This window comes from Melopsittacus undulatus, chromosome 6 (genome assembly GCF_012275295.1).
Source record: "Melopsittacus undulatus isolate bMelUnd1 chromosome 6, bMelUnd1.mat.Z, whole genome shotgun sequence".
In the NCBI taxonomy this organism is placed as follows: domain Eukaryota; kingdom Metazoa; phylum Chordata; class Aves; order Psittaciformes; family Psittaculidae; genus Melopsittacus; species Melopsittacus undulatus.
This window is the reverse complement of record NC_047532.1, coordinates 50,140,133-50,163,658: the sequence shown is the minus strand read 5'-3', so window position 1 is coordinate 50,163,658 and position 23,526 is coordinate 50,140,133. Positions and strand designations below refer to the sequence as shown.

The 23,526-nt window shown below is 36.1% G+C and overlaps 1 protein-coding gene across 4 annotated transcripts in view; it reads left to right on the top strand.

Moving 5' to 3' along the window:
• Positions 1-23,526, top strand: part of SWT1 (SWT1 RNA endoribonuclease homolog) — a 37,172-nt gene that overhangs the window by 1,253 nt on the left and 12,393 nt on the right. For 2 of the 4 annotated variants that reach the window (XM_031046706.2, XM_034063600.1), the window contains exons 3-16: positions 3,321-3,379; positions 5,119-5,866; positions 7,121-7,228; positions 7,354-7,410; positions 7,991-8,120; positions 8,237-8,338; positions 9,910-10,098; positions 10,669-10,762; positions 12,025-12,161; positions 12,970-13,121; positions 14,331-14,469; positions 15,451-15,596; positions 16,973-17,178; positions 18,816-18,944. In XM_031046706.2, the coding sequence (XP_030902566.2) occupies positions 3,321-3,379; positions 5,119-5,866; positions 7,121-7,228; positions 7,354-7,410; positions 7,991-8,120; positions 8,237-8,338; positions 9,910-10,098; positions 10,669-10,762; positions 12,025-12,161; positions 12,970-13,121; positions 14,331-14,469; positions 15,451-15,596; positions 16,973-17,178; positions 18,816-18,944 (2,396 nt within the window). Of the gene's footprint in view, positions 1-981; positions 1,211-3,320; positions 3,380-5,118; positions 5,867-7,120; positions 7,229-7,353; positions 7,411-7,990; positions 8,121-8,236; positions 8,339-9,909; positions 10,099-10,668; positions 10,763-12,024; positions 12,162-12,969; positions 13,122-14,330; positions 14,470-15,450; positions 15,597-16,972; positions 17,179-18,815; positions 18,945-23,526 lie in introns of those variants that run through there. The other 2 variants (XM_034063601.1, XR_004549667.1) reach the window with 2 other exon arrangements.

Sequence of the window (23,526 nt, the reverse complement as noted above, 5' to 3'; positions counted from 1 at the left end):
ATCGAATTTAAAGGTGGGGTTGTAAATAGCAGAAGGATTGAATTTCTCAGTTAACTACAAGTTTTAGACAGATCTTCAGAGGTTATATGTAGTGTGGGTATCAGAAAACAAAAGATTTTTTATTTTTAGTATATTCTTGTTGATCTAAGTCAAGTTTAAAACAGCTACTAAAACCACTGCTGTTTTTCTGGATTGTTCTTTATCTTGAATCATATGTCTTAATTTTATGATTAATTACAAATTGTACTTCACAACATTTTAGCAAGTAACTCAAATATTTAATTTTAACCACTGAGACAGAAATCAATTACCAAAATTCTTAGAATATGCTGGTACATATTTCTGTCTAGTGAGTAAGCTTTCAGTGAATGACATGTAAAATGTAGGTGCTACAGGGGGGATAATCTTTCTGGTCATGTTTGTATGTAGCTTCCTATTCTTTTTCATAATTTGTATTGCCTTCTGGGAAGTTATTTCCTGCTAGTAGTGTAATATATATCAAATAAATCCACACTTAATATTTGCTAGACTTATTTTCCCTTGTATTTTGCAAGGTATGTGTGAAAGAAGAGAGCTTTTATCTGTCTTACTGTAAATGTCTCAAAAAAACATTTGGAAATGTGTATAAATGAGTGTGATATTATAGCTGTATAAACTGAGTTATACATGCTAGAAGCCTTTTGCTCTCTTAGAAAATGTTGTTCAAAGCCAACTATTTATAACCTTTTTTTTCTCCTTAATTCCTTATTATTCAATTTATCTTTTAACATTTAACTTATCCTAAGATGTGTGGTTTGTGTTGGGTTTTATCTGGGATTTTTGTGTTTGGGTGTTTTATTGTTTGGTTGTTGTGTTTGTTTGGTTGGTTTTTTTTTGCCTTGGGTTTGGGTTTTTGTTAATGTTTTTTGGTTTGTTTGTTTGTTTTTTACTTATGTAATACAGAGGTTAAAAACTTGGCTTAAAATGTCATACTCTAGCTGTATTGCTATTGCTAATGCCTATACCAGTTTGAAGCATCCAGAGTTTTAACTGTTGCATGACACTTTGGTCTGAGAGTTCCTTAAATACTGCTATATACAGATATTGACCAGCATAAGCAACAATGAGAACCCAAACTAATAATATTAAAAAGAAGGAAACCTCTGAATAGTATCAAGTGTTTCTTCAGTGTGATCGTATTATGGATAAGAGGCATCTTGAGCTCTTACAGGTGAAAGTAACTATTTAAGTGGATTGTGTGTTTGTTTTGGTTTGTACATATGTGTGGTATAAGCATGACAATGGATTACAGAAAACTTCAGGCCTGTTTGATTTTAGCTGGTGGAGTGAAAGTACAGGGTGGGCATCATGTAGGGTTCCACACCTTGGGTGTGTGTATGTGACCTTATGGGGGGCCTTTCTCAACAGCGACTGCATTAGCAGATTGTAGGAAGTGGTTTGGCTGTGCATACAACCGGAGCATCCATGTCTTCAACAGCATGAATGTGTGTGCTGAAGTACACACAAACGTGCCGAGTCATCTGATCTTGTAACCCTTGTAATTGTCTGTTACATTTTTTTCTGGTGTATTGCTGATGTTGGTCATGAGTGTATAGTTCACTGATTGCTAGTTAGCTGAGTTGTTGATAAACCAGTAAACCCCTTAGATGCCTTTTGATGATAATCAAGTTGGACAGATCTTCCTGCAGCAAGTTGCATGGGTATGATTCTCAGTGGCAGTAGCCTTTAACAGCCTTCTTTGGTTTTGCTGCTGTCACAACTCCAGGACCAACAACAGGCAGAAAGTCTCAAAATTTAATTAATTCATCAGGATTCCAGTGATTTCTGCAACTCTTTTATTTTCATGAAGTGCTTTCTAATGTGGAAGTAAAATAGCTAAGGTCTCATAGGTCTTTTATGGACTTCCCTAGACAGGAAAATCTCTGTAGCAGTGACCTAATGGCCTTACTGAGTCAGCATGACCCAATTGAAGAAGTAATTGCTAAAGGATGTGCTGTCTGGAGCTTCCTTATCTGAAGTAGTCCAGTACTGTCCTTTGTTGTAATCTCCTGCACCCGGCTGTAGTTTTGGGAAAACAAAGTCATATAACCCTGTCTCAGCCTGGTCGGAAGACATATGTGACAGACCTTGTCAGAGTCAATATATTTGGTTGGAATTATGGCACAAATGAGGCCAGATGCTGAAACTCTTCAACGGACTAGAGAGAGAGAGAGCGAGCCCTGCCCTTTTATGTTCATGTTCTTTGGGGAGTTATTCCGCAAGGGCCCATGGGTGGTTGTTGTCCCTTATATTGTGGTGTCCCCTCTTTGACCCTGTCCTTTAGGTCAGCATTTTTTACAGCCCTGTGGAGGCTCATCAGTTTCAAACAAGTGGGTCAGAACTATTCTGCTGATGCAGTAGTGAAAGCTAACATCCTTGTTTGCTTAATTTATGATAATTCTTGCAAGGCGTCCCATGGTTGAATGCGAATGATATCTGAGGCAAACTCAATTTAAGCAGTGTTTGAGAGAAACTCGCTTAAGCAGTGTTTGAGACAAGCTCAGTTTCCAGGCTTTTGCAAACCCAAAGGTGTGTTTAAAAAAAAAACAACCAAAACTGCCCTGTTTGGCAGAATTCATATCAGCAGGGTCTGTCATTTTGCTGCTTTCTGTTCTCTTCCATAGCTGCAGTAATAAACTGATTTCTGTTCTGAGCTGATCAAAGTTGCCTTCTAGTTATTCCACAACATGCATGTGATAGCTTGCAATATAGATATGCCAAGCAGTGATATGACTGCTTTCTAAATAAGGGTTGTTCAAATTCTTTGTTTGGGGACTATCTTCACTCTTAACCAGGTCTGTGTAACTGCAGTTTCACATTGTTCCACCTTATTAATAGATCTGATGAAAATTAGTAATCCGTATCTTCTGCACAAAAGCCTCCTATAGAAATATCATCTTTGGCCTTACCTAGTAGGTAGCTGGAAGCAGTCTTCGGGTCACTTTCTTTGTCACTAAGAATTTTTGTAAATATACAAAAATGTATATTTACATATTAATATACTTATATATGAAACACATGAATCCTAAATGTGTTTTACTTGAGCTTTCTCTGTTTATACCCCAGGACTGTGTGACACATTCAATTTTCCCCCTTGTGTTGTTCTTAAATAGAACAAAATCTAAATACTAAATTATAGCAAGGTATGTGGTTGCCTTTCTCAAGGTTAACTTGTTCAAAATCAAACTGAATCTAGTATGAAGTAATAGCTTGTTGAATCTTACGAAGCTTTTTTTAACTGTAGTTTCTTCTATAAGCCCTTGAATTTTTCCTTCTTTCAGAATATTGAAGACATAAGATGTTATAACCATACTATGAAAGGAGAGACAGAATTTCAGAGGTAATTTATTGTTGTCATTAAGTAGAACTGCTTAAAGAAGTCTGTTATTGTTTTATTTTTTTAAGACTGAATTTAAGAATTTTGTTTTGCTTGTTCACCAAATAAAATATGGTATTTTAACTGATAAAATTGTGTTGGTGTTGCATTAATGAGGGGATCCTGTCTAAGCTGGGCAGTTTGGGAAGGTTTAGAATTACAGTTTTTTAACTCTTGAAAAAAAATTACTTTTAACTTGTAGGTGTAGTATGCTGCTACACTTCAGATGAGGTAGAAATTTTATCCTTCCAATACTGCTGTCATATCTTTTTTTCCTTTGTCTTGAGTACTGCCTTGTTGGTCTATTGCATATTACATATTTTGTTACCAAAGGAGGCTCCAGTGAAGTCCAGTGGGTAGTTCTGCAGTTAACTTCATACCTTTACTAGATTCTGGTATTTCTGGAATCAGTGATTTCTCCTGGTGCTTTGACTAATTGATTCCGAGGCAAAGAAAGTAATGTTTCACCTTGAGTATAGTATATATAAACAGTGTTTGAAAACTACTTTGTATAAAGCGAGAATGTTCTCATGAATCCTCAGATGGCAAATAGCGTATTATCCAGTCAAGATGCTGCCTGGCTTATAGCTAGATAATCCGAATGGTTAATGTTGGACCTTAAGATCCTGTAGTTCCAACCCCCCTGCCATGAGCCAGGGATGCTTCACTCTTGACTAGATCACCCAGGGCTCTATCCAGTCTGTCCTTGAACACTGGTTATGGTTGTTTCTTAATCAGGGTAAAATCCTGTTGCAGCTTCTCTGTTTAACTGGAGTTGTAAATGGCAGGATATTTAGCTGCATGTACACATGCTGTTAAACATGTTTGTTAGTACAGTATAATGTAACCATAATACAGTAGTTATGTTCATGCCAGAACTCTGTCCAGTACTCTGTCCTAATAGTGGCCAGTAGGGCTTGTATAGGGAAGAATATGTGAAACAAGACAAGTAAAAAAATTTTTTTTCCTGTTTTATACTCTTCCAGCTTCTAAGAACCAGGTAGGGATCTCCTAAATCTGAAATTGTGATGGCAATCTGTGCCTTTAAGTTACCTGTCCTACATGAGTTTGTCAAATGGCCTTTACCTCCCCAACAGTTTTGACAGCACTGCTATAGAGCAGGGCAGAAACTTTCTTTGGATTATTTTAAACCTAGTGTATAGATTTATTAATATTTTTTTCTGCTCTTATAAGAAAGTTTACAATTCAGTTTTTATATTCACTACTTCTGTAAAATTGTCCCCATCAATTATTCCTTTTCCTCATTCTCTAGTCTGTCTATTCTGCACTGTTTGAAAGCTATGCGGTGTTTGGTGCTGGCAACCAAGCTGAACTGCTACACACTTGACTTTTAGGGTGACGCACCTTGTATCATTAAACTACTGTTAAAAATTATCTGTGATTAAATTAGTCTTTGAAGAGCATCTTAAACTTAATAGATAGTGAATGCAGAAAAAGCTTTTTCTCAGTTTGATAAGCTGAAATAGCTGTCCAGCTAGGAAAACAATGTAAATACTAAAAATGGTGTGTCAGCACAGGTATCGCCGCAAGTTCATATTTAAGAACGTACCGAACCCGTACTCATAAATACTTAGCTGTGACTGCCTAAATCAAATGCAAACTTTTTTTCCCCCCCTTTGTTTGTTTAATCTTACATTAACTGAGAGCTAGTTTACATTTCTTTTCTCATAATGTTTCTATAGATTCAAAACAGAGAAAGATGGGCAAGAGGAGAAGCAAGACCGAAGTTCTAATAGTTCTTATGGCACTGATGGAAAATCCAGAGGAAAATCTTCAAATAGAAACAAAGCCACAGACAATTCTTTAGTCCAAACTGAAAAGCAAAAGAAAGTAGTTATTGAATTTAAAGCCAGAGAAATTAAACATGGAAGAAGTACATGCACTCCTGATGTAGTGACTACTAGCAAGGAAAGTTACAACAAAAGTCATCTTGATGGGACAGAAGGAAAAAGACTCTACAGCTTTGCAGTTCAGAGGAGCAAGGCACTGAAGAAAAAGACAGAGAAGGCCGAACTTTGTAAACTAAAGTTAAAAGGGAAACAAACTATGTTGGAAAAAATTAGGTCATCTGTCCATGATTCACATGTACCACATAAAAAGGCAGATGGAAAAAAATTGAGTGAAGATGTCAGAAATTCAAAAAGGCACTCTGGCACCTCTACACAGACTGTGTATGATAATAGGTCTTTCACTAAGAGGTCAAAGATATTATCTAATACATGGGAAGAAGAGTATGAAGATAAATGTAAAGAGTTTTCTAAGAAAAAACAGCATTTGAGTAAACATACACCCTCATGCTATTCGACTGAAAGACTACAAAGATGGGACTCTTGTAAACAGAAGAAACAGGATGCCAATTCTGATAAAGCTGCTGGTAATACAAAGAAAGAAAAAAGGGACTTCGAAGCCACATCATTATGTTTTAAACAGGTAATGAGAACCCAATTCATGTTTCAGGCTAGTTTCTGAAGGACAGGCAGTTTTTATCTAAGCAGACTGTCTTATAGATTTTGAAAATGATTTCATAGCTAACCAGATGGATCTTTCTGATCCCAATTTAAACCATGTTAAAATGTTTCTCTGCTAAATGGTTAAACGAACTAGAATAAAGATCTTGCATATTAGGATTGTATCTGCACGTGCGCTTTCGTAGTGTTGCTGCTAAGGGATGTGGAATATTTCCATTTCAGTTTAACTGAATTTGGGGGAGGGCTGACATGGTTGTATCATTTTTTGAGTGAATAAACAGAACCAATGAAAACCTGCCTGCTAAACAGGTGCTCATTGCTGACAAAGTGATGCTAGGAGAATTTGTTGTAGGTCTAGGACTAAATTTGTGTGTTTCCTGCAGAACTTCATGTTTGGCTGTGATTGATTTATTTCTGTGTTCTAGCTTGTGTTTGACTCTGGACCTTAAATTTATCTTGAGCATGGTTACTTTTTCTTGTTCTTGATTTCAGTTCACGTTAAGGTATTGTGATCATTTTGTCTGTACACAAAGATGGTAATGACATACAGAATAATGGAATCATTGAGGTTGGAAGGCTCCTCTGGAGATCATCTACTTCAGCCCCCTTGCTGAAGCAGGGTCTTCTAGAGCAAGTTGCCAGGACTGTCCCATGAGGTTTTGAATATCTCTAAGGATGGAGACTCCACAACCTTGCTGGGAAACTTGCTTAAGCAGTTTTACTGAAATAAATGGAGGTTTTAATGTTCAGATGGAATTTGCTGTGTTTCAGTTTGTGCTCATTGCCTCTTCTGGCACTGGGCACTGCTAAGAGTCTACATCCTTACATCAGATGTTTATAAACATTGGTAAGCCTCTCCCTTCTCTAGGCAAAACAGTACCAGCCCTTTCAGAATCTTGTATGACATGCCTCCGTCCTTTAATCATTTTAGTGACCCTTTGCTTAAATCACTGTTTTAAATCTGTGTCTGTCTTGTCTTGCCCAGAGCAAGAATTGTCTTGCCTAGAGCCAGAATATCATAGTCACAAACCCACAAGAGATTGGAAAAAAAAGGCTTACAGTGTAATCCACTATATTTGAAAATAAAAGCCATTTTGAAAAATACTGTAGATTCTAAGCCCTTTTGAAAGGATGCTGTAGATGCTTCATCATGGATATTGAAAATATGTTTTATGTTACCTCTTCAATTCACTTGGGAATATTCATTGTTCTCTAGAGGACTGATAAATGTTCTACTTCCATTCCTACTTGTTTCTCGAATTTTGAAGTCCCATGCACATCTGACACCTACCAAGAAGGTGAGGACACAAAGCCTGTCCAAAAGGTTAGTGCTGTACTTAACTCTCAAGAGCTGTATTTCAAAACTCTTTGACATAGACACTATGTGTTCTTCAGTCTTCCTTGATATTTTGTGGTGTTGGTATTTTATTTTTTTTTCAATTCCTACAGAGCGCTGAAGTCTTTCCACCTCTTCAAGACAGTCAGATCCCTGAAACAGACCAAGAGGTTAGCAATACTTTAACACTTCTTTGTTGCATTAAAAACTCAAGGCACTGAGGTTGTATAGCTGGAAAATTCCCTGAACTTTGCTAGTATTTTGCATTGTTGTGTTATGATCTGTACCTCAAAAAATGTGGACCATTTTTTTCAAATACTAAATGAACTTGCTGAAGTATTGCTCATCAGGAACTTTCAGAGATGGAAGATTGGCTTTCTATTACTCTCTGCAATGTAGGGCAGCAACATAGTTACTTGCATCTATGTCATTTTCCATCTTCTCTTTTCCAACTTGAAGGTTATATTTTCTAAGAAATGCCAGTCAGGAAACTCTATGAGGAAAAAATGAAAAGAAGTTTTGAGGTACTAGGTACAAATGTCATAAATAAATCTTCCTTTGAGGCTGTATTTTGGATATCTTTTCTAGGCTGCTTATAGCAGAGAATATGCAGTAAGTTCTCATGGCTTTACATTTGCTGTACCAATTTCAAATTATTCATGCTTCATTTTTAGTCAGTGTTAACAGCATTCATTTGAAAGTATCTTTTTGGGGATTACTTAAAATTGATGCAGATTGTTTTCATTGTAGATGCAGATAGTTGAAGATTTGCATGTTGCCCGTGTTCAGAAGAGGATGATGCTGCCTGTAGTAGAGACTTGTGGAGAACTTACGAGTATGGAAATAGATCATCCAGAGCAGGATTTAAATATTTCTGCTGGTATGTCATAGGTTGATGTTCTTTGGTATCTATTTGCAAGTAGCTGATGTTCTGAATAGAGAGTGCACAAGTGATTTTTCTTTTTTCCTCAACTTTTTTTTTCTTTTTTCCCCCAGAGACTTCTACTTATGGTCTGAACATACTAGTGGTAATTGACACAAATATAATGATTAGTCACCTTGAGTTTGTCAGATCCCTGAAATGTGAGAATATACCAGGTATGTGAGTATACGGTGATCAATATGTCATTTTAAGAAAATAGAGATGTTGTAAGAACTTCGGGCTATGCGAAGAAAAACTAACTTGGGCTCCTTAAAAAGGCAGCAGGTTTCATACAGAGACAGAAAGCTCACACTTAAGAGGCAGATTCTGTGAACCCAGATAAGCTGCTTCTCAAGTTCAGCTATGAAAATAGAACCTACTATCCTTATATCTACATACCTATAGAGAATCATGGTCAGTGTTCCCATGAACATGTGTGAATTCTTAGAGGTAAGTAAGTCTTGCCTATTGTAAAAACATGCTTTTAAGCATTTAGTCCACTGGTGGTAATCATATTTCCTACTTTTTTTTTTTTTTTAATTTCCTACAAATCTGTGAACATTTAAAATCTGATAAGCAGTCAGCTTTTTTTTTTTTTTTTTATTTTTTTGCCTTGGTGAAGATCACAGAATTCACAAAATGTGTGAGCAATTTCTCAGGAGTTCAAATTGCAGACCCTGGCTGTAATGTTGGCTTTACTAGGTTGTGAAGCTTTTAGTAATTTAATGTTAGCAGGATTAGGATCCTGCATGGCAGTTGTTGGTAGACATTATTTGGCATCTATCCGAGTATGTAAGGTTCTTTGATAATTTCAGTTAATGAGTACACTTATTCTGGCCACCTGGAAAATAACGTTAATAAGAGCCTGAGTAATTTTCAAGACTGTATCATACTGTATTTCTCTTTCCCATATTAGGAAGAGCATTGCATTGTGTACACTGGAACGTGTTTTTTAGACTATTGCAGCTCCCAGTTTCTGGTCCTGCACAAGACCCATTATATTCAAGAGGTTGCTGATTCCTGACCTTTCTATTACAAAGCAGATGGATACTAGCATATTTTTTCAAGATGATATTCTTATTGTGAATGAGAAGGAAAGCAGTTTTTTTCCTAAATGGACCAATAGAACAGTCATTAAATCAGTCATTAAATTTCTGATACACAGTGTATTTTATATATAATGGTTTTAAAATTCAGACCACACTTACATACAAATGCAGCCATGGTCCAATATTCATACTGCCTGTTCCTGTTTTAGGAATGCTGGTTGGCAAACTAGAAAAAACTGTTGCTCCTTTTATCTGATGATTGTTTTGATACATTGACTCTCATGGTCATTCAGGTATTTTGAACCTGTTACTTCAGCTGCTGTCAGCTTGTTTTACCATTTTACAGCTAATTTGTGACAAGGTGATAATTGTTGCAAATATGCTGTATAATATTGCTACATACTGTTATTAAAGCAGTCTGTTGATTAAAATCATGTCTTCCTTTTGTTACAATTTTTTATATGTAACCAATGTAGTGCCAGTTTGAGGTTAAATTGGAAAGAGGGAACCTGGTGTTTCTCAGTTGTTTTTTTTTTAATGCTAAATACTCCCAAGCATGGAATATGAAAACTACTGGCCAAAAAAGTGTGAACTTACGGAAATACAGTGTTTGAACTAAAAATTATCTGCTTATCTGTAGTAATTTGAGTGACTCTTGGTTGTATTCTTGTTATTTTTTTATTTTTTTTTACTTCCAGGTGTTGGCAGACTTGCATTAATAATTCCCTGGGTTGTTCTACAAGAGCTGGACAACTTGAAGAAGGGGAAAATGCTGCAGCATGTTCGGGACAAAGCTATCCCTGCAGTCCAGTTCATCTATATGTGTCTCAAAAACCAAGATTCAAAATTGTGGGGACAATCCATGCAGCTTGCTTCTCAAAAAATATGTAATATATGTGCAATTGATTTGTTTTGGTACTTATCATTGTAGTTTGCTTGGTGTGAACCTTAGCACTAAATTTTGAGTTTAATACAATCTTCACTCTGCAGTTTGCTAACTAAAATTAGGGAATAGCTTACAGAAGCCTTCAGAGCATATTCAGGGCTATAGCGTGCAAATACCTTATTTACAATAGTGCTTTGTTCATTATTGGTTTATTAGCTGTTTTTCACTTCTAGCCATACTTGTTGGTTACTAAGAGATTACTTAATGAAAATTCATCTAATTACTGTTAATTTATGAGCTAAGGATATGTTGTGTGCTTTTTCTTGACTCAGTCATCACAAAATCTAACATGCTTAAATTACATGTGGCTCACGTGACCTTTTCTGGCAAAATGTAGCATTTTTGAGTGGAGTAGTACCTAATATTTCAAAGCTTAGATTTATGTTTAGATTACACTTCTCTGTCCTTTTTGGGGGCTATTAAATTTATAAACAGTACTGTGACTACACTGAAGAATTTCTTATGTTGAGTTACTCCTGAACATTCAGCTCATTTTTGACTAAATTTGCAGATGGCCTGAGTGATGAGAACAATGACGATCGTGTTTTACAATGTTGTCTTCAGTATCAGAACCTCTTTCCTCAAGCTGTTGTCATACTCTGCACGTGAGTTCCTGTGTGGTTTTAGGTCTGTCATGAGGTGGAAGCTAGTCTCATGCCAAATACACTATTTTCAAATCATATCTTAAAATGAAGAGCTGTTTCTAAAGTAAGGTTTTTGAAGAGCAATCACCCTCTTTAAAGCTGGAGTAGAAGGATATAATAAAAAGAAAGATTGTAGACTTAATCAGCTACACATGCTTGAGGCCTGAAATTGAATTAAGTTTATTCAGTATTCAATTTTAGATCTTTATAAAGCATAGCTTTCTCAGATTTTATTCCAATTTCTTATAGGAATACTACTGGAGTTACAAAATGAGAAAAAAGTATTTCTGCTCATGATTGAAATGCAGTTAGATACTTTGTTCCTGCTTACCGGTTTAGAAACAATGATAACCATTGTCAAGCGTTAATCTTAGAAAGAGGGAAGATGGCCTCTGTTCTTGTTTTGTGAGAGTAACAGCTGACTTCTGAGTATTGATTATCAATTTTATACAAGTCACATGAAGCTAGTTTTTAAAGGGCTAATATTCTCTTGACTGGTACTGTAAAGAGTTTACTTTATTCTTTGCTAGAACCATTTCCTGCATAGTTTCAGTAAATAGGGTTAAGACATTGCATCAATTTAAGTTGACATGTGGATCAGGTTGCTGGTGAAAATGCTATCTCATTCACAGTTTTGGCAGGGCTGTTGATAATGGTTTAGGTTTCTCTGAGTAAAGACCAAAAGGTGACCTCAGATGTACTTTTCATCTGAAAATACGTTTTGTGAATGTAAGCAGTAGGAATTTTTGAGAAAGTACTAGGATCCAACTTTATACTTCATCTTTGTAGTAGTACTGCTGGAGCAGCGTATACTTCAGAGTGGCGTCTGGAACAATGATTCAACTAGTAGAACAGTAAAAAAATAGTGTTGAAAACGAGACTTTAATGTAGCAATCGTGTAAGATATTACTGTCTTAGAATTATTGCCTTGTTTGCATTCAGAGATCATAGCAACTCGGCATCATTGCTGTAGTATTTATAGCTGGTTTTTTTATTAAAGCAGTATAAAGCCGGAAACATTTTTCAGTATTCTACTTTTTTTTTCTCAGAACAGATGCTTCAGTTAATTTTCTGGTTGAATTTTTTTAACTGCTTCTAGTTGCTTAAGAAAGAAAGCTTTGTATATAATACTCACAAAATAAGCTTACCAGAGACAATCTTTTCAGTGTGCTTCTTTTAATGTAACGTCATAGTTATGTCAACAATTAATTCTCTTCTCCTAGGGAGGATAAAAATTTATGTAGTAAAGCCATTGTGAGTGATGTCAAAGCCTTCTGCAAAGCTGATTTGGTTACTGTTCTACAGAATCTGAACGTAAACATGCAGCAGAACTGTTTTCAGTTGCAACAGCCAAAATGTGGTAAGTTTGTTTAATGTGAATGTATGCATATACTGGTTTTTGAGACACATAATAATCAGTGCAGATGAGGGAGAACAGTCTCTACTGTAACCAGTTTTTATATACTTTGAATCTTAGTAATACTTTTTCTTTGGGGCAGATTTTGGTTTTCAAAGATAAATTATTTTCTGAAAGTTGGAGACCTTTATTAACACATCTGTTTCTTGTGTTCTGGGAAATTCAGATAGAATGTACTTTTGGTTCACAGAAAAAACAGCATGAATTTCCTGTATTCATAGTAATTTAAAAGGTATCCTGAACTTTTTAGATCTGAAGAGAGGTTTTTGCAGCTGAACAAATTTGGGTCCTATTCCTAGTGGTCATAAAATTCAATATGCTAAGATCACTCCATGTGTGTTGTAATAATATCTTTACCTCCAACAGCAGAGCTTGATTCCTTGGATTGCCTGTTCATTTTTCCAAAGACAGAAATCCAGATACAGTATTAAGAAGTGATCTTATACTCACTGATAACTTTGACTACATACAGCCAGTGGGGTTATTTAAGGAAAAAAATGCAGAGTAATCTCACAAATGAATAAAGCTATTGGGAAATTAATCTTCTTGGTTAGTAGCTCATAATTAAAAATGCCCACAGTACAGGTGGGTATAACTGGAAATACTTGAAACTTAATTAGATGTAGACCATCTGCTTTATAAAATGAAGTGTAGTCTGCCTTTATGGGTATAAGTTATTTATGTACTATCAACATAAATTAGATATAGAAACAGTTGCAATAAGTACCTTCTATTATCATTGATTTGACAGATACAGAAATCAAGAAAACAGGAAGAGGTGATGCTAGTCTTACTACAGAATGCCCAGATATACTTCCAGACCTTGAAAAAAACTTAGGAGAAGCTTTATCTTGTATTCTGGAGACTGAAATGAAAATCGCATTTGGAAACCTATGGATGGAGGTGGTTTCTTACATCATCTTACTATATTAAGTATTAAGAGGTTTGAGTGTCATTGGCATTTTAACTATATTAATACCCTTACCAAGCCAAACAGTTAAATTGTCTAGCTCACTAACATACCAGTTTAGTGATAGCGAACAGCTCTGTGCTCAGTTTTACTATTTCATTCTGTAACAAGATTATTCTATTTGACCAGTAATGACTGCAGAGTATAATAGTCTTTTAATAATATTATAATGGAGATGGTGGCTGTTCAGTGTGAATTTTCAGAAGTGTTTTTATTAGTTGCATTAGATTTCTTTTTCGGCTTTTTTAGTATGGTAAATCACTGCATTGTAAATATGTCCTTCAAGAAATTCCATCATATTTTATATAATATTGAGGCACTGTTGTTTCAGGCACTTCTTCCTTGAAATGTGTATATTTAGATACCCCGTAGATAAAATTGTTCACAGCAAAACTGGTTACAATGCAGATAATGGGTTGGATTGCTCTGCATCAGAGCAATACCAGGCACAGCTACAGGTTGGGCAGAGAAGAGATTCAGAGCAGCCCTGTGGAGAAGGACTTGGGAGTGTTGGTCAATGAGAAAATGAATATGAGCTGGCTGCAATGTGTGCTCGCAGCTCAGAAAGCCAACCGTATCCTGGTCTGCATGAAAAGGACCCTGACCAGCAGGTTAAAGGAGGTGATCATGTCCCTCTTTGCTCTTGTGAGACCTCACTTGGAGTATTGTGTGCAGTTCTGGTGTCCTCAACATAAAAAGGACATGGTACTGTTGGAACAAGTCCAGAGGAGGGCCACGAGGATGATCCGGGGACTGGAGCACCTCCTGGATGAAGATAAGCTGAGAAAGTTGGGGCTGTTCAGCCTGAAGAACAGGCTGCGTGGAGACCTCAGAGCAGCCTTCCAGTATCTGAAGGAATATTTGGAGCTTTTGAGGAAAGGGGAACCAAAAATCATGAAAATGGTTGTACACTAAATACTTCTACATGAGCATTACTGTTTAATCCATGCTGCTGCTGAATCAAATCTTTTCTAATAATAAACTTGTTAAATTTGAATATAGCATATTTCTGAGGAATCACTGAAATTCTACTACAGCAAGCATAAATCATAATATTATTGAAGAACAGAGCAGCTGTGCAATGTATAGGATTATGTCTATATCAAAATCAGCCTTTGAATTTATAACGTATTATCTTTCAGATACTGTATCTGAAGCCGCCATGGACATTAGAAAACCTGCTGAAGTGTTACAGAAAACACTGGATGGCTGTTTTTGGTCATATTGTGCCAAGGAGTTTGCTTTCAACCGTTGAATGTCTCTATAGACACCTTTGTACAGGTAAGAATCTCTGAGAATGTTAATTGGGAATTTATAGAAAAGTCACACTGTTCTGGTTTTAGTAAGTACAGAAGTATGTGTCTTTTCAAAGTATCTACTTCTGGATGTTAAAATAGTAATTTTTTTTTTTTCCAATTTAAGACTGTCCAAATGGAGCCATGCCTTGGGCAGTCCCATCTGCTTTTCTGTTGATCCACAATTTATTCCCTGGATGGGTGACAAAATCCCACCATTGTTTTTGTAGCCTTAAAGCCAGGATTAAATTGAAATTGATGAGCTATGAATTGTGTTAAAACAGAAAAAGAGAGAGAGCTTATGCCAAATTCAGGTGTATCTAGGCTCTGGTCCCAGATGGTCCAAATATGACCTGTTTGTGGGTTTCTTGTTGACTTTGGCCTGTATGGACATTATTGGGCATGTGAGAATTTATTTCAACCATCTGTTATGTACCTGCAAAAATTGGGGGATAAATATTTAGTGAATATTAATGGTAACCAATGTCTCTAAACTATTTTTAAACAGCAAATAATCTTTCTCCTTTGCCACAATGTTATATGTGGCAAAATGATCTGCATTTGCCAAGTAAATTATGGAGAAATAACGACTGCTTAAATATGGTATATGAGGGTACGGAGGCTTGTTTTCAAAAATAGCCAACAAAAAAACCCTGAAACAAACCCTTTCATTTATTTAAAGATATCTTTAAGAATTTACTTTGTACAGACATAACTTTTTTGGGACACTACTGTTGGGATATGTTCTGCAGAATTATTTCAGGTATGGCAGTTGATCCTGTTGCCAGATCTGGGGATAAATGGTGAAGACTTGATTAAGAAGTGATATGTTTCACATATTTCTCTTGAGAATGTTTTATGTAATACTTAAGCTATTTTCAAGACTTTTTATATGCTTCAGTTCAGCTATTTGATTATTAAATATGCCTTTTTTTTTTTACTCCCCATAATAATGTCTAAATACCAGGTAAACCAGTTGACCCTTCAACAGTGTGTATCTTGCTCCAGGAATCCAAAAAATTACTCCATGCTTTCAGTTCAAGGTCAGACTATAATGGTGTACTTCCTCAAGCTTATGCTGAAGTGAATAAGCTATACCAAACACTTACAGAGGTAAGGTGAGCTGTAGTATTTGTTCAGCTAACATCTTCAAGTTGCTCTATGTTTGTATTATAAACCTGGCTTAGATTTCTAAATTATTTCCATAATTTCAACAAATCATTGCAGGAAATACTGTTTTTAGAGTGTTTTCACTGTAGACCCCAAATTTAACTTTTTAATATAGAAAATACCTGCCTTTATGTATATGTTTGGTAGACTTTCTGGTTTGGCTTTTTCCCCCCTAATATAAATGTGTTAATATTGGGAGTGTGACTGAAAAACATAATTTACCTGTTTTCAGGAAAAATGTTAGTTTTCTATTGCATTTGTAGCTGATGGAAAAGGATGTTTAAGATTAAAATTGTTGTTTCTAGTTCTGATATTGGTCCAATACTCTTATTCCTAGTATATGTTCCTAGTCTGCTATTTCAGCTTTTGTTGTCTTGGTAGCTCTGGTGCTACACATGAAGAAAAGACTTGTTCGATGATGTACTTTGTGATAGTCAGTGTGGGGGTGTCCTGACACCTTGTGTTCTGAGAAGTATATTTTCCAGCTGATCTCTAAGTTGATGTGGAACAAATTTTGGTGTCTTGGTTTGTGGTTACTTGGTTTTGTTAGTTCCATATGTAATGTCATGAAAATGGGATAATGAGCACGGTTGACTTGAAATATTCCTGTATATGGGAAAGAATACAGCTCAGAATATCATAAGAAGTTCTTTTAAGTTTTGGAGAAAGCTGCAAGGGAAAGGAAGAAGGTGATCAAAGAGATGAAGGATGATCTGGGGTGTCGTGCTTGCCTACTGTACTGTAACTTCAGTGTGCATTGCAGTCAGTCACTTAATCCGCAGTTCTGTGAACTGTGCTGCTATATGAAGCATGCTTTCTGTCTGAAAACTGGTTTCATCCTGTCCTTGTCCTGGCAACTGTTTGACTTCACAGAGAACTGCTCTTATACAGACTAGGTTTTGCCAGATTTGTTTAAGCTGGACAAATTTTCTGAACCAGTTTACCAAATGATAACATATTGTAAATACTTTGTGCTGTTGCAGAGGAAAATGTGTGATACAGAGCAGAGTAAGAAGCAGTTCTTCTTTATGTCTGCTTCTCATGCCTGGGAACCTTTGGCATAGGGTTTCCCTTTGTTTCAGTTACCTATCTATATAATTACCAATATGTACGTATAGAAGAAGGGCTTAGTGAAAGACCGAAAGACGCTTTAGATACAGAGACCATATATTCTTGGCATAGCTAAAAGATGGTTATGCCGAGAAGAGTTCAGTCTTGCTTTTTTGAGCACTGCTTTAAAAAAGATGTAGAAGTGTTCAAGTTCTCTTAAACTGGGAGCCAAATGCATTCATTATTTATTTGCTAAACTGTTTTATAAGGTGAGGTCAAACAGGGAGCAGAATTTATCAGAAGACATGGTTCTTTCAGAAAATGCTGTATGTGAAAAAATGGAAGCAATGGCACCAAATCTGCAAAGCTCTGAAGAAAAAAAGTTAAATCCAAGCTTTCATGTGTCTCAGGAAAGCAGGCACCAGGAAATCTGGTCAGTCCTTGAAGGTGTATGGAACACAATAAACTTGTACAGGTACGTTATGCTAGAGAAGTTAAAACTTCTATATAATTTTAGATAATTTTCAAAAAAGCACACTTTGGAAATTGCCTTTTTTTTTTCCCCCTGTTTCAGAAAAATTGCTGTTAGTAATGTAAGTAACCAAAATTGTAAAAAATAAATAAATCAATCACACATCTTGTCACACAAAGGAGTTAGGAGTATGCAAATTGTTATGTGGATACAGCCAGTGATTTGTCTAGTCTACTGCTCTTTTTCTGGACAGTGGCTGAAGTAAGTTGCCTGAGAGAATGGCGTTGAAAACTGTAAGAGCCCCAGATGGGATACATCTGTGGAAATCTCATCTTTATTGATAAAGAGGCATTCAAGCTCTAAGTTTTTCTTGTGGTTATTTTCTGTCCAAGTTCTGTCTAGGTAGAGTAGCTTATGCAAAATAGTTTACTTTTAAAAAAAAACCTAATCGATTTGAAATACAGTATATTTTTTTGTTAAGCAAAATCTTTCACTCTATAAAATCCCCATGCAGAATCTAGTGATGAATTTCCTTTCTCATATAAACTTGAAATTGCAGGAAATTAAACTCTAGATGATTTGCTATTATTTTTATTTTGGTTATTTTTGAAAAATCTGCTTGAAAGTCACTGAGATGCCATACTTTTGGATACTCTCACAAAATCTGAACAGATACTGTTTTGTTTTTGTAGTCTTAATCTGAAATATTTTTGAAGGAGGGTCTGGGTTCACAGAGGAGCTCCGTATTTAGTGGTCTGTTACAGACTTGCCTAATAAACAGTGATAATAACTCTACCAATGCCATCTCTACACTGGCATTTGAATGTACTGTACAGTTGCACCAGCATCTTGGTTTACACCAGTGCAGATAAATCTGAATTGATGTCAGCTTGATGTGGTGTTTGGGTCAGCTGTGTGGCAGAGAGCTGTCTTAATGTGGTCTACTACTGGAATACTGTGAACTTCATACAGGCATTGAGGAACAGCTGTTTCAAGTGTACCACTTTCTAATGGAAAGGCAACTGAACTGTTGGCTCTTTCTACCTGTTAAGGACCATACTGTGCAAAGAGGATAAAATTTTAGAATCAGAGGTCACTTCACACTCTTCCTGCTCATGTCAAGAAAGTACTACTTACCTTGCACCTGTGGGGATAATTCTTCATGAGTGCACTGGAGCTCATTTTCCCAGTGCAGCCATTGCAGGGAAGGTGTCAAGACCATTCCAGTAGATCTGGAAAATGAAGCTGCTTGAAAAACTGATGGAAACATTACTGCTTTAACCTAACACTTCTCTTCTAAGAGAGGCAAAGTGAGTTGTGTGCAGGTTGTGCCTGAAGACTTTCATTCTGAAGTGAGGTTTAGTGATAAGTCAAAGATAAAATATTGTTGCAGAATATAGTTGCCAAGGAAAATTTTAAACAGAGAAGTACAATTGTAGGGTGTGATCTTTCTACCATTTATTATACGACTATTTTATTTTAGATAATGTGGTTTTATTATAGATTTACATTTGACCTTGGGCTGTTTTTTTTTTTAATAGTCAAAATACGGTGCATGCAGTAGATACTGGATTTCTCTGTATTTTATAGTTTTTATTAACAGCTTTTTAATGTCTCTTCTTTGTTTCTTTTAATATTAGTATTGAAATTTTCCAAAAATTGGGCCCTGGCATGGTAACTGTGACTGCAAAGTCTTCATTTGAAGAAGCTCTTTTAGGTCTGCAGAAACTAATGTCAGCTGTGAATGATATCCGTGAAGGAATTAGTAGGTAAGCATTTAAGCTCCTCATAGCACCTAGTGATAGTAAGAGTCACTTAAAGTCATAAAAGTCACGAAAATCTTTTGATGCCGAACTATAATTTACTCTGTGTGGTTACATGACTTTCAGTAATAAAAAAAAGCAAAAAAGACCATCCCTGCATCAGTAGCATTATAGCCTGTGTTCTAGGTCTGATTATTTTCTGCACAGTGCACTAATAGTGGGATAAATCCTTTCAAGGAGAAATGGTGGCAATACCAGAAGACATTTTGTATTTCTTTTTGGTGAAAGCTGCTTACCTCCTGTATTTCCCCTTAAGCAAGAGTTCTGCAAAAGTAAAAATATCAGAGAAATTTATTGTACAAAAGATATACATTATTGATAAAGAGCCATTAGAATATCTGGATCAAAGCTAAATGGGATTCTGTCAAGTGACATTATTTGTAGTGGAGAGGCCGTTTTCTGTTCCATGTGATTCCCATGACACTCAGTAACATTGATGAAATAGCTTTAAAGTTTCCTTTAATACTCAAGAGATTTTCTTTTGTACCCGTAAACTGAAATGCATTATTTAGGCCTCAAGGAGGATTCTCAGAGTGGAATAATTTTCCTGCACGGTTGCATTTGGAAATGCCTGCCTCGAGTTTGTTCCGGAGATTTGCAGTAGGTGGCATCGTGGAGCAAGGAATTCTGAGAGACACTAACATGTACCCTTCTGGTTTAGTCTTGAGTGTAGATATTTAGCTGAGAGACTTCTGGGTAGGTTTTCCGACGAAAAAATTTATGAATCATTGTAGGTTTGTGTATATTACAGAGTATTTAAACAAGTCTGACATTCCCAAAAGGAAGGGTGAGGCTCATTTTGCCTAAGTTACTCAGCATTTCTAAAACTGAACTTACAGTATATTTATTTTTCTTGAGTTTTGAAAAAATACCTTCCAGAGGCTTATAGTCAGTCTAATGATATGATTGGAGAAAAGGAGGTATCTGCAGGAAAAGTAGTGAAGAAGTTATGGCTGGAGTATTTGGAGGTAATACAGCTTTTGGTGATAAAATAAACTGGGTTTTGTTCTACCTTCTATTCCTTGCTGCCCAGAACAAAGGAGAGAGAAACTGATTTGTGAAAGTTTGGAAGTTTTACAATTAAGTTACATTGAAAGTGCAACTGTATTAAAAATTCAGATTTCCAGATTGTTAAAAACAGAAAAGCACAATCACACTTTTTGAGATAAATGTTTCTAATAACACTTTTCCTCATTAAAAAAAACAAACCAACAAACCTACATTAGTGGTACTGCCAGTAAAACTACTACAGCAATTTTTCATGGCCAGAGACATGTTTATGACAAATCTGGTCATTGAGCCTCTGTCAGAGACTGTTTATGACAAACATCGATAGTAAAAAAATAAAATAATAATTTTAAAAAGCTATTTTGTGGAAGAAGTCATATTAATGGCTTTTTGCATCTTACCCTATTTTTATATTTTTTTATACGATTATCTTTGCTTCTTCCTTTAACACTATTGGTAGCAGAATGGTATTTATACTGCAGAATACTGCATGCCATATATGTTTTACATTATTTACATTATTAATAAAATGAAGACAATAACAAGTGTGGTTATGAGCTGTGTATAACCAGCCTCCTTCTTCCCTTGGGTAAATATAACTTCTGATTGAAAGGTTTGGGTGCACCCCTAGGGAATTTTATGTGTCATCATGTTTCCTGGCCAAGTTACTTTTAGATAAGAAATCCTTGTTAGCAGAAAAGAAAAAGAAAGTTTATTCTTTGGTGAATTGATAGCTATTTATAGTTTGGTTTTTTCATCTGCTGACAGAAATGATTTTGTTCACACGCCAACTTTAAAATCACAATTTACAGCATGTATTCTTAGATACAATATTTATAAATATTTGTACCAGTACAGCTGGTGCTGTATTAAAACTATGCTTTAAGATCTCAGTAGTGCAGGAAAGCATTACTGTACCAGAACTGATCACTAAATCAAGTATTTTGGGATTAAATAATTTAAAATCAGTTTTACAGTTTTGCTAATTTAAAAACAGAATTCTGCAGATGCAGAGAAGCTGTTTCCTCTTTGTTTATTCAGGTGATCAATAAAGGAACTAGGATTTTATTTTCATAGTGTCTAGTTAGAGAATTGTCTTCTTTCTCTCAGACTGCCATGGCATTCAGTAATTTCTATCATTAAATCTAGATTAAGATCTCTACTTCCACATGCAGTCTCCTTCTGGAAATAAAATGGAGTTTAACTCCTAGTTCAAAAAGTATTAGACTTTCCTATCAGTATTTGCTTGATTTTTATTTTTTTATTTACTTAGGTGAAACCTGAAATGTTCTTGAGCTGCTAAAGGAGAACAGTTAAATTACTTCACGTGTAAATTTCAACCTCAAAGCACTGGGCTTTGTGCAGTGTCCCGTAGTAAACAATTTGTTGTGAATGGGAAATTGACTGTTGGAACTACTGCATTGACTACAACATGGAGCATGGTTCCCTCTTCCTTTTCTTCGGGGTAGATACGGCTAACAGTGCTACCTACTCATCAGCTATCTTCTGATCCCTGAACAAGATGTTTAACATAATTTTTGTAACTCCTGAATTGTGAGCGAGAGGAGGTTTTACAGCATCCCTGGAGCTTTTTAACCACACAGACTGGCACCCCTGAGGGCAGGTTTATGGTTAGATGAGCTGTAAAACATCTTGTGGAGAAGTGTTGTGTGTAGAAATGTCCCTCCCCAGGTGTCAGCACTGATAAAGAAACATCCTCTTAGTTACTAAGAAATCAACTAATTTACATCAGTAATAGAAGTTTCAGAGCTCATCTTTCAGTAGTATTGTATTCTTTAGTTTAATTATCATGTCTGACAAAAGGTTTTCTCCTAGTTCTATCATTTCCTTTCCTACATGGATTCTTTGCCATCTCCTTTTATATTTGATCTTGCCTGCAGCCTTCTCTGCTGCCAAGGCCAAACTTTGTCTTTCACACTTCCTCCTATTTTAATGAAAGCTGTAAGAAGTATAAAAGTTTCAAGTACTCTGCCTCTATCAAATACAGCTGAAATTGGCCAGCACTTAGCAAGGTGCAGGGCAGAGATGATGCTGTGGCAGTTGCTTAAGCCTTGTTGCCTTTAAACCATACCAGAAAGCAGAAAAATTTGAATAAATGAGTTAGTGTTATAAAAGCTACGGTCCTTTCTGACCTTGTAAAGCTAGAGAACAGGCATCTAGACAAAGCAGCACTAGGATCTGACATCTAAAGTACTTCCACAGTAGAAGAAAGCATGAGCTTGACTTCATTTTGGAAAAAAATCCCTTATTCCCCAATAGGCTGATGTTGGGAAAAAAAACTCTGACATGTATTGATCATTGTAACACCAGTTTGAGTCCCTTACTGCAGTGCAGTGTAATGAGAATTTGTTAGTAAGCTACATAGAAGTTTGGTTTTCCATTTCTCATCTTTTTTGCTTCCTGATATTCTGACAGTGAGGTTAAATGGGGTTTTTAACAGGTTAAGTTGACTTTTATGCAGTTAGGCCATATGCCTTTTTGATTATCTACGTGGATTTGTTGAATTGGTTAATGCTTTATGACAGTCTTACCAGTCTTACGCCACAGGCAATTACATAGAACTGTTAAAGAGGAATGGCTCAGTGACAGATGCTGAGGTACAGGGGTTTGCCCAGATTTGTGATTACCACATAGTCTCATAGGACTTTTATCCGTATGCTTTACTTGTCATTGCCCAGGATTTTAGTGTTTGTGAGCAGCTGGCAGGCTAACCTGCTTTCACTGCCAGATTGTCTTGCAAGTTGAGGGGTTTTTTTTCTCTTCTATTTTAGAAGTAATTTTTTTTGATCCTTTCTGAATAAGCCTTGTTTGTTTCCCAGATCTTCTCAATGCATAAGTGAGGAATCATGGTATGAGCTATTTCCTATTAATTTCCATTTTTCATCATATATTACGCTCCATACATGCATTTGGTATCCAATTAGTAACAGGACAGTAGATAAAGAACCATTCTGAGTGGTTTGGAAAGTTCTACTGCTTATGAGGTAGAAGTGATTAAGCCTGACTCTGTCCATTGTCCCTTCTGTCTCAAGAACAATACCTAAGCTGTGTTGTGTAGCTATTGATACCCATAGTAACTTTTTGTGTCTTTCTGTGACATGCTCTTCAATACACTTTGCTAAAGACTTTAAGAAAACTGCTTGGAACCATGCTATAGGTTTTAGCTTGAGCAACAGATTGCATTTTAGCGGCAATCCAGATTTCATGTCATCCAGCACCCTTGCCAACACACCTGCTCAGTGCATGGTGTTTGAATTAAATCAGAGTTGAAGTACATAATACAGTGCCATTTTGTAGGGCTTTTTTTTGCATGGATGTGCTGATAGGATAGGCAAAGTGATTCAGTGGATTTCCACTCTCTGCTTTTGAAATCCTTTTGATGTCATGTTTTGAGAGAAGAAAAATCAGTGGCTAATATTGCCGTGGTCACAATACTGAGATTTACATTACTCATTAGAAATATATACTAAGAGCCCATTTGCTTCACGTATTATTAGAG